Here is a 16097-nt window from a genome sequence, read left to right as displayed (position 1 = left end):
TTTGCAAATTGGCCTAAAATCTACTTGGCATTTGGTCCCAATACCCTAGAATGAATCCCATTCAACAGGTGTTTGAGAAGAAGCTCTATGCCAAACACTGTTCTAGGCTCTGATGACAGATATACTGGAGTGGAAGTTAAAATTCCTTCCCTCAGAGGACTTAATTTCTTAGTGGAATAAGACAGAGATCTCCAGATAGATAATTAAATTACTGATAAGTAATATGAATAAGATAGATAATATTTGGGTTTGGGGTGTGGTGAGAGTGCTGCTTTTTTAAAAGTGGTCAGGGAAGGTACTTGGTAAGTTTTGTGCTTAGACCTTAATAAGGAGATGGAGTCAAATATACAGAGCTCTAGAAATACAACATTTCAGGCACAGGGAACAACTTTGGCATGTTTATAGGACAAAAATGCCAGTGTGCTCATAGCAGAATGAGAGAAAGAAAGGGGTGGCAGTTGGCAGTAAACTCAGTGAAGTAAAACAGGAACTAGATTGAACATGGACATTTCTGTGTTTGGACATGGACATTTAGGGCATGGTAGGTTTATGTATTAGTTCTGGATGTTACAGGTTACCATTAGAGAGAGGATTTTAAGCAGACAAGGGACAGGTTCTAATTTAAACTTAAAGAAAATGAGTCTGGTTGCTTTGTAGACTATAGATTCCAAGGGGCAAGGTTACAAGAGGGAACAGTTTGGAGGCAGTTTTAACAGGACAACAAACCCAGACAGATAACTTACCTATGACGGTGGAGAGAGAGATCAAACTACGGGGACTGTGGTGGAGCTGAAGTTCATAGGACTTGCTCATAGATTAGGTGGTAGGGAAAGAGAAAAAGACGAGTTCATTATCATAGTCTGTTCTTCTTACCTGGTCTTCATTGATTTTAAACAATGCTTACCTCTGTCACCTTTTCCAAAAATCCTTTTAAGTTATCATTGTCCCTCTTAATACTTGAAGTGTTGAGTGTTGACACTTTTATCATCTTCGTTATAAAGTTGTCTGTTATTAAAATTGCATGCACATACTTTGGATATTTTTTCACCAAAAATCACTGGTGATACTGTTGTTCCTCATACCTTCCTTACATTTTTACATGCACTTATGTATTTATCTTAAATGCACTTAGATATTTATCTTACTCCATTTTTACCCTCTATTACAGAATGCCCAATCACTTAAGTCTGGATTTTATTCCTTATTATACTGACAGTTCTGCACCCATCTTGCATCATCATGAGATGTGATTGGCAGTCTTTTTGTTATCATACTGATTGAAAATGTTAATCATAAATCCAGGCCCCTGGGCTTGCTTTTTACGTTTCCTTTTTAAAAATCAGTCAGCTAGCTATTGCTGAAAATGTACTTTTCATCAGTTAACAATGTGCTCTTTTATTTATACTTTCTTTCATTTGTGCTTTTTTTCATTACTTGCCAACTGTATCCAAGGCTCTGGGCTAAGCACTGAGAGAGTGAGTGAGTGAGTGAGTGTGTGTGTGTGTGTGTGTGTGTGTGAGAGAGAGAAAGAGAGAGATGTGTATATCTAGTATAGATACTGTCTTGAAGTAAAAGTTTGTACATGTAAATAAATATACTGAAAGAAGTACAACAGCTGATCTACTGGATTCTTTCTAGGCCAAAAGAGCCAGATAAATCTGTATTTTGGGAGGTAGATATGTTATGTGAAGGGGGAAGATGTGGAGATAGGGTGAGAAAGTTTTCATGGGTTTTTAACTAGTATGATCTAATTTGGGTTTCATAAAGATCTACTTTCTAGTAGTTAAATAAATAGAATAAGCTTCTGGATGATAAGAGAGAAGAGTGAGTCAAAGATACTTTGGGTTTTCAAGTCTGAACTCTACATGGCTTAGTACCCATTAATAATCAAGCTTGATATTTAGCCAAGCAATAAGCAAAGTGCTCCCCAAACTATCTCATTTATACCTCTTAGCATCCCAAGATTACCCACTTGGTTAGAACCAGGATTTAGGCCCATATCTGCCTTATGTAAAACCCACTTGTATGTATCTATGCCACAGGATTTTATTTGGGGGCAAGGGCAAGATTAAAGAATCAGTAAAATAATTGGAAAGAGCTGTTTAACAGAGTCTGTAGGAAATACAGAACTCAGACAGCAATCAAAGTCAGAGCTGACTGGCCAGAGGGTCTTCTATCTAGTGGTTTATGATGGCCTTGAAAGGAAGAAGAGGATTCTGGGGGCACAATTTGGGAAATTCATCTATTGAGTATTTAAGAAAAGCAAATAGTTCAATTCTAGATAAAGGTCAGAAGAGAGCATGGAGAATATACTATTACAAAAATAGAGATGGAGGTCTTTTTTTCACAAGCTTAGTTTTTACTGTAAAACTGTAGCCACATCATTTCTTTGGTCCTCAAATCTGGTGTCCTGCTGCTCTGGCTGGTGTGGCTCAGTAGATTGAGCACCAGCCTGTGAACCAAAGGGTCATCAGTTCAATTCCCAGTGTAGGGCACATGCCTTGGATTGTGGACCAGGTCCCCAGTAGAGGACTTGCCAGAGACAACCACACATTGATATTTCTCTCCCTCTCTTTCTCCCTTTCTTCCTCTCTGTCTAAAAGTAAATAAATAAAATCTTCTTTAAAAAAAATCTAGTATCCTGCCAACAAAGGTATTGATTTCTTCTGGCTTCTGTGAGCAGTACCAGTTCTCTCTTTTTTTAAACCTTTACCCAAGGACATGCTTACTGATTTTAGAGAGGGAGAGGGAGAGGGAGAGAAACATACTAGATCGGTGGCCTCGTGTATATGCCTGGACTGGAGAATGAACCCTCAGCCTAGTCACATGCCTAACATGGAACCAAACCCATGGCCTTTTGGGTTGTGGGACGATGCTTCAGCCAACTGATCTAGACTACCAATTCTTAAGAAATGGTATTCTCTCTTATCATTTCTTCCCTGTGCTTTGAGTCATTTTCTTCATCCCCTGTTCACTCTACCACCCCTAGAAATGTGGCTTTCTACCTTTAATATGTCCCTGTCACTTCTTGCTGAGGTCACCAGTGACCAACTATTTTAAGCATATTAAGGCAGAAATATAAACTTTCTTCAAAGTCCTCATTTATACCTCAGATCTGGCCCCCACTTACCTTGTCAGCCATTTCTCCCAATGCTGCCTTGAGACATGTGCTTGAATTTTCTATTTATTTTTATCACCCTCTTTCCTATTTTAAGCCATCTTTAATATGGACTGCAACTTTTACACCACCTCTCTTTTTTCTCCTTTCAATTATTTTTTTAGTAAGCATAAATTCAGTATACATTAAGCATATGAGTTGTATAGGCTATTTAAAAATACATTTCAGTGAGATATAAGAAGTGGAATGGAGAAGATATACAAATACAGTTCTCTTCCTTAACTTCCTTCCTGTAAGTTACTGTTTTTAAGTCATAAATACTGTGAATCTACAATGTATGATGTTTTGGTTTTCATATTAAGTGATAAGTCTGCCCAGTCAAAAAGAATATAAGCAAAATTTGCCTTGCGCCTTCTCATCCACTCAGCTGACTTAGTGAGCTCTACCCAATTCTTTTCATTCTTTATTTCTTTAATACTTACCATGAATTGAGCCAATGCTCAGGTATTGTGCTATGAGATAGAAATATTTGATCACCTCTGTAGCACTTAAATGGGAAATAGTCAAAACATTAAAATACATGATCTTTACTATAATGATGGAAAAATTTGTTTAACAAAATGTACAGAGCCCTGACTGATGTGGCTTAGTGGGCTAGGCATTGTTCCACCAACAGAGAGGTCACTGGTTCAATTTCCGGTCAGGGCACATTCTTGGGTTGCAGGTTTGGTCCTAGGTTAAGGGGCATGTGAGAGACAACCGATTGATGTTTCTCTCTCTTTTTCCCCCTCTCTTTCTCCCTCCTTTTCCCCTTCCCTAAAAATAAATAAATAAAATCCCGTTTTAAAAAATGGGAGAAGCACAGAGGGAGGCATTTCTGAAAGAGGGGAACATTCAGGAAAGGTTTCATGGAAGTACTACAGTTCCATAATTCCTTATCCTAAACCCCTTAGGCCAAATGTGTTTTAATAGTTAGAAATCTTAGGATTTAGTAAGGTAATAAAGTACATTTACAATATATTTTACCTTCCCAACAGGGTCTGTAGTATCCTAGGCAGTATCCTAGAATCAAACACTTTAATATTTCTGCAGTAAAACATATAGTCACTGACAAGCTAGATGAAAACTCTAAAAAGCCTTAGGTCAAGTTTCAATATCAAATGAGTTTATGAAAAATTTGTAAGTTTGTAGTAGATTATGAACCTGCATTTATACTAAGTGATTTAATAATGGGAAATGATGTTATTTCCTATTGTCACCTACTATCCCTCCTTATTTTGAGAATGAATTTCTTGTGGTTAAACCAGTCAGTATCATTTTTTATTTTCTTTCTTTGCATTTTCAAAATCAAATTGGGTCTTTTAGAGCCCTGTAATTTTATAGCATCCTTTAAGTCATTGAGTAAATCTCCTTCAGTTTTTACATCCTAATTATTTTACTAAAATACACTAATCTTTATATTCCACACTCTTCCAAATACCTCCTACATTACTGTGATTCAAGAGACTATTCATTATTTTGACTACTTCTTTCATTTCATAATGCAGTGAACTTGACTTAAAAAGTTCACAGGCACTCGTTAGGAAAATTTTAGTGAAATCTCAAGGCATAATTTCTTTCTTGATTTCCTTTAACTAAATGAAAAATAATTTTTACACATGCCCCGTATATTGCAAGCAAACTTAATTTCTATTTCTGTAGACAAAACTTTTAAATGTTCCTCAGGTTTAAGGTCCACCTGTTAGTTGTTGAGTTTTCTGTATCATTAGCTGTTTTTAAAGTAGAGCAGTCTCATACACAGAAATGAATTAATAAGGAAGACATAAACATAAGGCTCCTGATCTGTTTCTATAACTCATTGAACTATGATAGTTTTTCTATGTTGATATAACTTATTTTCCTTTAAAACATAAAATTTGCATATTATGCATTGCTACATGCCCACAAAAGTTGTTCACCCTTTTCCCCCCAACTTTTTATTTTGAAATTTTTTTAAACTGTAAAAATGATTGAAAGACTAGTATAATTATTATCTATATAACCTCAGCAGGAGTCATCAGATAAGTCTGCCACAAATGCCCTCCCCTCTGGCAGGCATCTGTTCGTTCTCTGTGTCTGTGAGTCTGTTTCTGTTTTGTTTTGTGTTGTTCTTTAGATTCCACATAAAGTGAAATCACAAACTTAATTTCTTATGTCATTTTGTCATTCTTTTGACCATTTTATAAAGCATTCTTTTTTATGTTAGTTTTTAAAAGTATCATGTTATATTCATTGTTTGCCTTTCCTTTTTAATTTTTTTAAGTGTTAGAATCTGTGCTATTTAACATCCCAGTGAAATATTACAGGCACGGCAGCATTGTATAGTTGCTTGTAGTCCAGCTTACCTTCATATCGTCAATTCTTTATTTTTACTGGTTGGGGGACCAAGGGCAAATTACTAAACCTATTACTCTTGTTTACCTTCCTGGAAAATGAGGATGATAATTTTATTTTTCTAATATAACTTTTATGAATATTATGTAGGTCTCAGAATAAACTGTTGTTATTATTAATACTAATTATGGAAACCTCAATTGGCTGGGGTTTTTTTTTTAGTTAATATTCATGGATCTAGTACAGTGGTTCCCAACTGTGGACAGTTTTGCTTCCCCTTGCCCTTGTCCCCAGGGGCCATACGGCAGTATCATGATTAGAGTGGCAGGGTTGCTACTAATGCTTTGTGCATAGAGGCTAGGGATGCTGCTAAAAGTCCTATAGTGTACAGGACAGTCCCCCCCAACCCCAGCACACACACACAGCAAAGAATTATCCAGTACAGAATAATAGTAGTGCTGAGGTTGAGAAATTCTGACTTAATGGAATCTAAACTCCTTTTAAATAATTTGTTTTATGTTTTTTTGTTGTTGTAACTATTGCACTTTCAGTTGGCACTCATTGTACAATTTTTTCAAAGTAAAAATAACTTCAATTTAGTAATTATGTAATTACTTTAACACAGTTTATGGATTTTATTTGTGAAGTTCAGGTGTAAATCACTGCCAGGCACTAATTGTAATCATTTATATGGCATGTAGTCCTCATAATAGCACTGTAAGTTAGGTGCCCCCTTTTTATAGTTGAGCAAACTAAGGCACAGTAAGTATGTGTGGAGCTAGGATTTGAACCCATGCAATATAGTTCTATAATCTGTGTTCTTACCTACCCTGAAGCTTTCCTTCTGTGGTTTTTTAAGGCTCTAATTATAAAAAACATGGTGCCCTGGCTGGTGTTGCTCAGTGGATGAGTGCCAGCCTGCGAACCCGTGTCGCTGGTTGGATTCCCAGTCAGGGCCCATGCCTGGGTTGCGGGCCAGGTCCCAGGTGGGGCGGCACATGAGTGGCCACCACACAGTGATCTCTCTCCCTGTATTTCTCCTTCCCTCCCCCTCTCTCTAAAAGTAAATAAATGAAATCTTTAAAAAAATAAAAACATGGTGATTTGTGAAGTTGTTATTATACTAGTGTATTGGAAATTTTACAAATTTTTGGCATGTTTTCCCACTTCACCACTTATGAAACAAGAGGTTTGCACTGGTTTTTACTTGCCTGATCATAATAATCACTTCAGACTCTTATTAAAATAAGATTTCTAGGCTTTGTTTCTAACAAGATATAAAATAAAGCTCAATGAAAAGAACTCTGGAATCTGTTTCATGGTGGCATAGGTGAATCCTGTGATCAGGCAACTTAGGGAATCTCTAAGAATAGAGAAAGAAAGATTAGATTTCTTTCAGAAGTAACAATATTTGTTTCCCCTTTTCTTTCACTCGTATTATAGATTATTATCCTACCTACATAATATGCATTTTATTACAAGCACCGAAGAATTGAATAGGAATTAAACTGTTAAGAGGCAGATGAGGCATGGGCCATTCCATTTTCCCATTAATTCCCATTTTTAAATGGATAAATGAGGTATTCTACCACTCTAGTCAAAGCCGTTTGGCCTAATAATTGAACAAGAGAGTATAGTTATGAAGACCAATCCATAGTTAACATAGATCCTAGCGCTGTTGGCCAAGGGGATCTTCTAATACACTATTGGGTTACATATACAGTGTTTGATGATAACATGGAGCAAACAAAATCTAAAAGTTGTAAAACTCTACTTTCTTATGGTTACATATATTTTTCTTTAATGCTTATTTTTTCTACCTGAGAGTTTAAAGCTAAGAGACTCATTTTATCATTGACTGAGACCTTGATTTTCCGCCATGTGGTTGGTTTAAATGAAACTATTAGATGTCTTACTGACATTTAAACCCTCACTGTTGTCCAAAGGGGAATGCAACCCTGGAGTGACAGGTGGCAAGTATGTTAATGAGGGCTCAGGTGTTGGCTGGCTTTCCCTGCATGGCTCTTTCAGTAGGAGGGATTGTACAAGGCAAAGCACCTCTTGGTATACTTGAATTTATACACCATCTATTTCTTAGTGGCTGAGATTGTTACCATAATGACTTTAAAAGTACCGTATCAAGTTAACCCATGCCTCATCTGCCTCTACACTGGTATTTGGGAACTTAGTTTGTAGTCAGGTTGCCTCCAGAAATGTCAGGGTAATCCCCAGTGTTGTCTTAACTTTGATGTAATATTATATCACTTTTGGCTTTGTTTGTTTTCCTGCCCCATAAACCTCATCCCAAGATTAAAATCTTGTAAGAACAGTATTTGCTCCCTAAGTAAGCTTTGCTTTTGGCATTTCTTCTGCCTGGAAAGCTCTTCCCTCCTACCTTTCCTTCCTGCTTACATCTAAATGGACAACTTCTTTATGCATTTCTGTGATTTCCACCTCCCCTTGTTTGAAGAGGAGCTCTCCCTCCTTGGCATCCTTGGTATACTATGTCTATTTATCTTTTGCCTAATTTATGAATATATTGTATATGATCATTTGTCCTCATATTATCCTCTTCAGTTTTCTTATTCTGATATTTTAAGTGTATTTTCATTTTATTTGCAGATTGTTTTTTGAGTGGACTTAGAGTGTACTCTGTAACCTCAAATAGACCAAGCCCTCAGTCACCTTTTCTTGGTTTTCTTTCAAGCCAGAATTGTCATTAATAGTCTGCCATTCTACCATAGTCTTTCATCTGAATAGTTAAAAACAGGTTAGATCCTGAAACCACATTGGTCCTTAAGAGTCAAAGAATTCCCTGCTTCTCTAATCTCCTGAAATTATTTCTGACCCTATTTCTAAAATGCGTTTATTTAAAATAGCATATCTTCTATATTTTTTACAGTTTTTGCTAGTGATTTAATGTTATTTTTAACAAATTGAATTCTTAACTGCTCTAAGGTAAAAAATGATAGAGGAAATGACAACCTTAATTTTTTTTTACTTATTTTTTAGCTCTTCAGCACACTCAGACATCTTTATGTAAAATCAAAGCATAGGGTTAATCAAAGCAAAAGAGATTACTGTTAAGTCTTGAATATTATATCTTATCTTCCCTAGGATCCTTCTAAATCCCTGTATTTTCTAATATTTCCCTACCCTTCAGTGGAATCATTCTTTCTTTAGGACCTGCCCACTGCTGTGGCCTTCAGAACAGCACCCCTCCCTCCCTCTCCCTCTCTCCCTCCCTCTCCCTCTCTCCCTCCCTCTCCCTCTCTCCCTCCCTCTCCCTCTCTCCCTCCCTCTCCCCCACTCCNTCCCTCACACTCTCCCTCCCACTCACTCTCTCCCTCCCTCTCCCTCTCTCCCCAGTGTCGCTGCCCCTTGTCTCCTTCTATTCCAATGGCTACATTTTGAAAATGGGAAGGAACAAACAATTTCAATGTTAAGGGAAAGGAGGAAACTATAATTTGGTTATTCATTGTCAGATTAGATTAATAGAGCTGTCTGTTCTCTAGGGTTCTAATATCTCACAGAATAAAAATTCTGGAGCTGCAATTCTAGACAGAATATTCATGGCCTTATATTACTAGCAACCCTATCTCTAACCCTTTACTCTTTGCAGGGAAGTAGTATATTGCCCTTTTCTAGATGAAACTAGCAAACTAACCATAAATTATAAATAGCTGTTTAACTGCCGATCTAATCAGTAGCATTGCAGTTGAAAGTTAATTTGCTGAGTAAAGAGCGGGATAATAATACTGCACAGAACCAAGGCTTTGTGTTTGGGGGAAAAGAACTGCACTAAGTTTATCTCATCTTCAAAAGAGAAGAGAGGGAGACGGTAAGAAGACAAGTGAGAGTCATTGTGGTAGCCTTATAATGTAAGACAAATATTGTTTCTGAGCACCGGTCTCCACATTTGCAAGATCAGGATAATAATGCCTCCCACACAGGGTTGTTAAGAGGCCTAAGTGGCATAATATGTGTTAAGTACTTAATCCCATGCCTCCTGCCTGGGCCTTATTCTTTATTTTTATTTTATTTTATTTTTTTGTTTGTTTCCGCATGAGAGCATAATGGAGTCTGCCATTCTTCCAGGGGTATCTTAGAGGGTTTTAGGCATTATTTTCCTATAAAAGAGACCTTATTTTGAAGCCCTAATTGGCTAACTTGTTCAGTGGCTAACTGATCTCAGTGCCTTCAGAGGTGAATTGTATGGGTCACAGGGAAAGAAGGAAAAGGGAAAGAGTGATGTACTGTTCAAGAGCTAGCAGCATAGTCTAAATTATATTCTCTCTTTTTGCAATGATCTAAGTTTTTACTTGCTACCTCGCTGGCACACTTTCACAGACACATAGCACAGTGTGTGTACACACACACATGAGAGAGAGAGAGAGAGCGCGAGAGAGAGCGCGAGAGAGAGCGCGAGAGAGCGCGAGCTGTCCTAGCTTGGATTTGCAACCATAGTCTAAAGTTCTTTTTTTTTCCTAAATAAGTTAAATGCACAAGAATTGTTGAACAAAGTGAGACATTTTAATATAATACTTAATCGATTTGCTTTACATCTGTGAAGTTGATATTGTTTTATGTTTGTTAAACAAATTAACAAGTTTTACGTATATTTTTAGTCATCTTTTATCCTGGCTTAATTTACATGGGCTGTGATAAAGTGATGATAACTTTAACTTAGTCTCATAAAATAACAAGGAAATATAAATTAAGAGAAATTAAATATGGTATTAATTATCATACTCTAAATTTTAGTTTTTAAGTAATCAAATGTTTGTTGAGCACCTACTATATGCCAGCAGGCACTGTCATAGGCAGAGTAAACAGCATGAGTAAAACAGATAAGATCTTTGCTTTCAACCAGTACTCAGTTGCTAAACCCAGTTTCTTTTCTTTGGGATATTTCATTGTCTCCAGATTTTAGAGGCAAAAGTGCCTCAGGGATCATTTAGTCCAGCCTCTTTGTTGAAGTGGAAAACCTGAGCCACCAAGATTCAGAGGAGAGAGTAAGAGAATTTAGCTTACAATTCCAAGTAGTGAGAGCAAACCTATAGGAAAATCAGCACAAATTGTGAGAATTCACTATATCGTTAGCATCATAAGTATGTGTTTAGAAAAGGTACAAATTCTAAGAAAAGTTCAATTGTGTTAATATAAATAAAAGATTCCACTATATTATTTTCAAGTTAAAATAGAGGATTTAAATGTCTTTTTTTCTTCATTAGTGCAAGACTGAAACCAATTTAGTTTTCTGCATGTAGACTCAAAAAAGTTTCCAAAGCAACTATACAGCTGATGCTGTTTATGATGATCTGGGTAGTGTTGATAGAAATAATGTGCCTTCCTGCCTTGCTAGAATCACAACAGTTCAGATCTGGAATTCAGACCCTTTATTTCAAGGATGAGAATATTGACTCCCAAAGAGGTTAATTGACTTGCCCAAATAAGAGCCAAAATTATCTTATATTTAAGCAAGGAATCATGTATTATATATTTTTATGTTCAGATGCAAATTATTCTCAACTTTAAGTGATCTAATGTTACCATCAAACCTGCTGAACATAAACCTTATTTTTTTTTTTAAATCTGAGACTGTCTGACAAATTGACAAAAGAAAAATAAAGTCACAGGTATTGGAATGGAGTCTCTTGGCATTATTTCTAATAGTATATCTTTTGTGCTAAAGAATATTCAATATTCAGTTGCTGGTCACAAATAATTTTTCCCCTACAATAGGTATTGTCTTCTAAGAACGCTGAAACAATGCCAGACATTGAGGGAAGCTCTCATTGCTGCAGGAAAAGAGATTATATGGCATGGGCGGACAAAAGAAGAACCGGCACATTATTGTAGCATTTGTGAGGTAAATGACTGTTCTTATCCACCCTTGTTTTATAAAGCCCCTTACCATTCCAGTTTCTCTTTAGTTATTTTTAAAAATGTATTTATAATTTTATGTGATACATTTTACTGAAATAGGTTTAATTTTACTTTCTTATTACTCGGCTGTTATATTAAAATTTAATCTGGTGATATATTATTTTACTAAATATGAGTTGACCCTAAAAGTAGCTGCTACAGAGTCATTCATCCATTAGATATTTAACAGATGATAATCACAAAGAACTTTAGTGTTGAGATTTTAAAGTGAGAACAGTCCAGAAGCAGACAGATTCCAATAAACTGGATGTACAGGGTCTGGCAGAAGTACCGCCTGCTTAAGTGTAGTTGGTAGGGTAATAATATATGTGTAATAATTTATAGTTTCAATTTGAACATTTCACCTAAAATGTTGTATGGTGTGCTTGACTATGATGGTGCTATGTTACAGAATTACATGCTTATGATTTTGTAATAAAATAGGCATTATTTGTGCTGGACCCTGTAGTTCATTATAGCTCCAGGCAGATCAAGGTTCAATCCTGTCAGATGCAATTCACAATACATTGGTCAGTCTTCTTTTGAAGCCAATGCTTGCAGAGATGCAGAAATAATGAAGATACAGTACCCAAGGGAGCTTCCTTTCTACTCCAAGAACACAAATTATAAACAACTAATTATAATGTACATGAGACTTGCAAATGCAAAATTGTTCTTACTGTTAGGATAACACTAAAAGTGGTGAGAATTGGAGGTAGAATGAATGTTATTATGAGCTACAATAACAGTATGGGAAATGGAATGGCTTATTCATAAACGGATAAGTAGTCCACTGTGACTGGAACACAGACTATACTAATTATACTTACAAGTCTAGGTAGTAGGAAGCTTACAGAGGATCTTGAATGCCTGAAAGGAATTTGCTATTTATTCTGAGGTCATTGAATCCATCAAAGAGTTTGAGAGGAAACCAACTTAGATATGTGTTTCAAAGAGAAAAGTGATTTGAAAAGATGGAGGTAGGAGGCTGTTGCAGAGGTCTTAAGTAAGAGTTGTTATCTTAAGGCCTAGGCCAGAATTCAAAATTATTTCATAGATAAAATCCTCAAGACAGCTTCTTAAGTGGCAGAAGTGAGGGACAAGTTGAAGGATGCTCATAAATTTTGTAGCTCAAATCACAAGTCATGTTGTTGCCCGTTGTTGGTAGTGAAAGACATGGTGAGCTCTGGGGTTTTGATTGACATAACTTTTCAAAGAAGACATGAAGTCATGAAAGTTTTCTGTCATTGGGTAAATTCAAGGATATACCAAGATATTAATGAATCATTCCAAATCTTGAAGTTCTGTAATTCTGTCGTTGGCTTTTATTTTAAATAATCTGTCTCCTATTTTAATGTGTCACTGGGCCAGAGTAAATCATTAGGAGCTTAGACAGGTTCTAATTAGGTGTGTTATACCTCAGGAAGATGAATGTATAAGCTTTCCAGTATTTCACAATGAGTCCTATCCTGCAGTGTTATTCCTTATCCTTCCTGAACCTTAGCAACTCACCATTCTTTCTGTATAAGGTACAGGTATTATTTCTAAAATCATACTATACTCATGAGTTCACTTTTTGTTTATACTCATAACTTATTAACATGAGGCTTATAGCTATATATTTACTGTCATTTACCTGTCAGTTTCCTCATCAGTAAAATCAGATTATATTTATTCAGTAAGTGTTTTGAGATTTGGCTAAATACTAAGCATTATGATATGCCCTGGAGGTGCAAGGATGAGTTAAGCATAGTCTTATCTTGAGCTCAGTCTGTAGGGGAAGACAAATATCTATACACAGTGCTCTGTTATGAGAAGTAAAAGGAAAGTGATGACTACTCTTATGTGATTGTATACAAATGTTTTGGATTTAAGGCAAAATAGACTGACCTTTACCCAACTTTTAAATTAGGCATTTGATGGCGGTTGTGATGAATATGCCATTCCCTTAGGTCACGGCCCTGAATATGCATTACCACTCATGTCTTTGGGTTTAGTTCAAAATAAACCTGGTCCATTAAAGAATCTTAAACACAGCTAAGTTTGTTTTGGTGCCCATCTTAACTAGAAAAAACTGTCTACCATTCCATGTAAAGTAGAATTCTATAATTATATTAAAGCAATACAATAACTAAATACCACTGTCACTATTGAATGGTTTTTTTCTCTTATATAAAATAGGTGGAGGTTTTTGATCTGCTTTTTGTTACTAATGAGAGCATTTCTCGAAAGACCTACATAGTGCATTGCCAAGATTGTGCACGAAAAACAAGCAGAAACCTGGAAAATTTTGTGGTGCTAGAACAGTACAAGATGGAGGACCTGATGCAAGTCTATGATCAATTTACATTAGTAAGTGAAATCAACATGTGAGTACATAGTTAGCTGGATAGGGAAGCAGCATTGTTTGTTCTGCCACCTGATAAGCAGGAGGTAATGAAATACTTCAATTTTCTTTTGGTTTGTTGAATATTGCATGAGGAAATACTAATACCATTCTCCCTCCACTTGCAAGTATTTATTCCTATGAAGATAACATATTTCATTTTCACTTTTCTTCCTGGGTGAGATCAGCCTAAAGAATGTCACAGTAATTATATTTTTGAAACCTTATTTGCTTTTTGAACACTTATCATATTCTTTATGCCATCTAATGGCAGTTGATAAAGTTTTTGTGCACACACAGGTTATTAGTGTCAACAAAATGAATCAGTAAATATGCTTTTAAACATACTTGTGCTTTTAGTGCTCATTGTATTTTTTTACAAATTTTGTCTTTGCCAGAAGTATTAACCTCATGGGAGTATTTGATGGAGCTTAACTTCTTGCTATGTTACAAAACTTTATGAATTCAAGTGTACTTAAAAAATGACACAGTTTTTTTTATTTTAAACAGATTTTGGGGGAAACATTTTACTCTAGCACATCACTAGTTTTATGAATAGAAACACATAATTTATTAATTGTTGATTTCCTCCAATAAATTTTTCTTACATATGAGATTAGGAACTGAATTTTTGAAATTTAGCTCCTGATATTTTCATTTGAATGGTCTTCAAGATTGCTTGAAGAAGAAAATTATCTGTAGTATGCTAAACAAAATGTATTATCTAGTTGAGATAGGTTCTTAAGCCAGTCACTAATAAAATTATAATTGATTTGTTAAATTATTTTCCATAAGCCTTTTTTTAAAGCAATCTAAAAAATTTGTCTACCAATAAAAAAATGTTACTGACTTTTAATGTTCTTGGACATACAACTATTTGGTGAAGAAGTTCCCAAAAAATGCTGGTGCACTGAGTAGAGTAATGATCTCAGATTCAGGAAAATTGGCTAGGGAGTCAGTAAGGGAGGTCGTACTTTGACATCATGTTGCAGGCTATGGAAACTTTCTTGAAAATTGTTTTTTCCCTACCTTCATAAGCAGACTGTGTTTTCAGCATTGAGCTAGGGAACTCTATTAACAATTTGTATACCAAAGTAACATACCTTCCTTTTTTTTTTTTTAGGCTCCTCCATTGCCATCTTCCTCATCTTGATATTGTTCCATGGACATTAAATGCAACCTTTTCTGCTATTCAGGAAGTAATCCGGTTCTGCACCACTGGTTTTTGTAGCTGTCTCGTAAGGCTGCTGGCTGAAAACTGTGTCTATGCAACCTTCCAAGTGCGGAGTGTCAACCAGCTGGACAGAGAGCACTGCTCCTACTTCAGGACTCTCACAAAGCTGATCAGCTGTACTTCAGAAAAAAAATAATAATTTCTGTGTTTTGTATATATCTGACAAAACTGGCAACATCATACAGACTACTGACTTGAAGACAACTTCTTTTATATTTCTCTATTTCTGGGCTGATGAATCAGTTTTCATCTTTTCTTCCTTCAGAATTTTCCTTGGAAAAAATACTAGTCTAGCCAATCATTTCTTTGTAAGGTAGTTAGCAATTTTAAGGCTTTCTTTGGTCAACTTTTTTTTTTAATGTGAAAAGTTAGGTAAGGAACTTTTTTACTGCTTTTATGTTTATCTGTCTTGTTTTGAAACCATGGCGGTTATTACACTTTTGGTTCCTAAATAAAATGTTTAAAAAATTAACAGCCAAGTCACAAAGATAATGGGATTGCACATAGACTAAGGAATAAACTTCAGATTTGTGATTTTTGTTTCTAATCTTGATGTAAATTTACACTATTTATAAATACATATTTATTGCTTGAAAATATTTGTGAATGGAATGCTGTTATTTTTTCCAGATTTACCTGCCATTGAAATTTTAAGGAGTTCTGTAATTTCAAACACTACTCCTATTACATTTTCTATGTGTAAATAAAACTGCTTAGCATTGTACAGAAACTTTTATTAAAATTGTTTAATGTTTAAAGAGTTTTCTATTGTTTGAGTTTTAAAAAAGATTTTATGTACAGTGCCCAGTTTTTGTTCATTTTTCAAATCTGATTATATATATTTTATATATACTTATGTATGTATATATAATATATATAGAAATCTGGATATATATGTATAAAGATTTAGAACTTAAAATTTTCTCATTTTAAGTTTCACATCTATGGTAGATTTTTGAGGTGTCTACTGTAAAGTATTGCTTACAAAAGTATGATTATTTTTAAAGAAATATATATGGTATGTATCTTCAACACTTAAAATGTCAGACTGGTTTATT

General features: G+C 35.4%; 1 protein-coding gene across 5 annotated transcripts in view; it reads left to right on the top strand.

Moving 5' to 3' along the window:
* The window catches only part of KDM6A (lysine demethylase 6A), a 176115-nt gene extending 160316 nt beyond the window's left edge, over positions 1-15799 (top strand). For all 5 annotated transcript variants that reach the window (XM_037037817.1, XM_037037820.1, XM_037037818.1 and 2 more), the window contains 3 exons: positions 11237-11363; positions 13601-13771; positions 14929-15799. In XM_037037817.1, the coding sequence (XP_036893712.1) occupies positions 11237-11363; positions 13601-13771; positions 14929-14958 (328 nt within the window). In that variant the 3' untranslated portion in view covers positions 14959-15799. The remainder of the gene's footprint in view (positions 1-11236; positions 11364-13600; positions 13772-14928) is intronic.
* Positions 15800-16097: the final 298 nt, after the last annotated feature.

The sequence above is a fragment of the Sturnira hondurensis genome, unplaced genomic scaffold, assembly GCF_014824575.4.
Source record: "Sturnira hondurensis isolate 20B ecotype Veracruz unplaced genomic scaffold, ASM1482457v3 Scaffold0023495, whole genome shotgun sequence".
In the NCBI taxonomy this organism is placed as follows: domain Eukaryota; kingdom Metazoa; phylum Chordata; class Mammalia; order Chiroptera; family Phyllostomidae; genus Sturnira; species Sturnira hondurensis.
The sequence above is the reverse complement of the archived record's forward strand: the minus strand, read 5'-3'. Positions and strand labels throughout refer to the sequence as shown.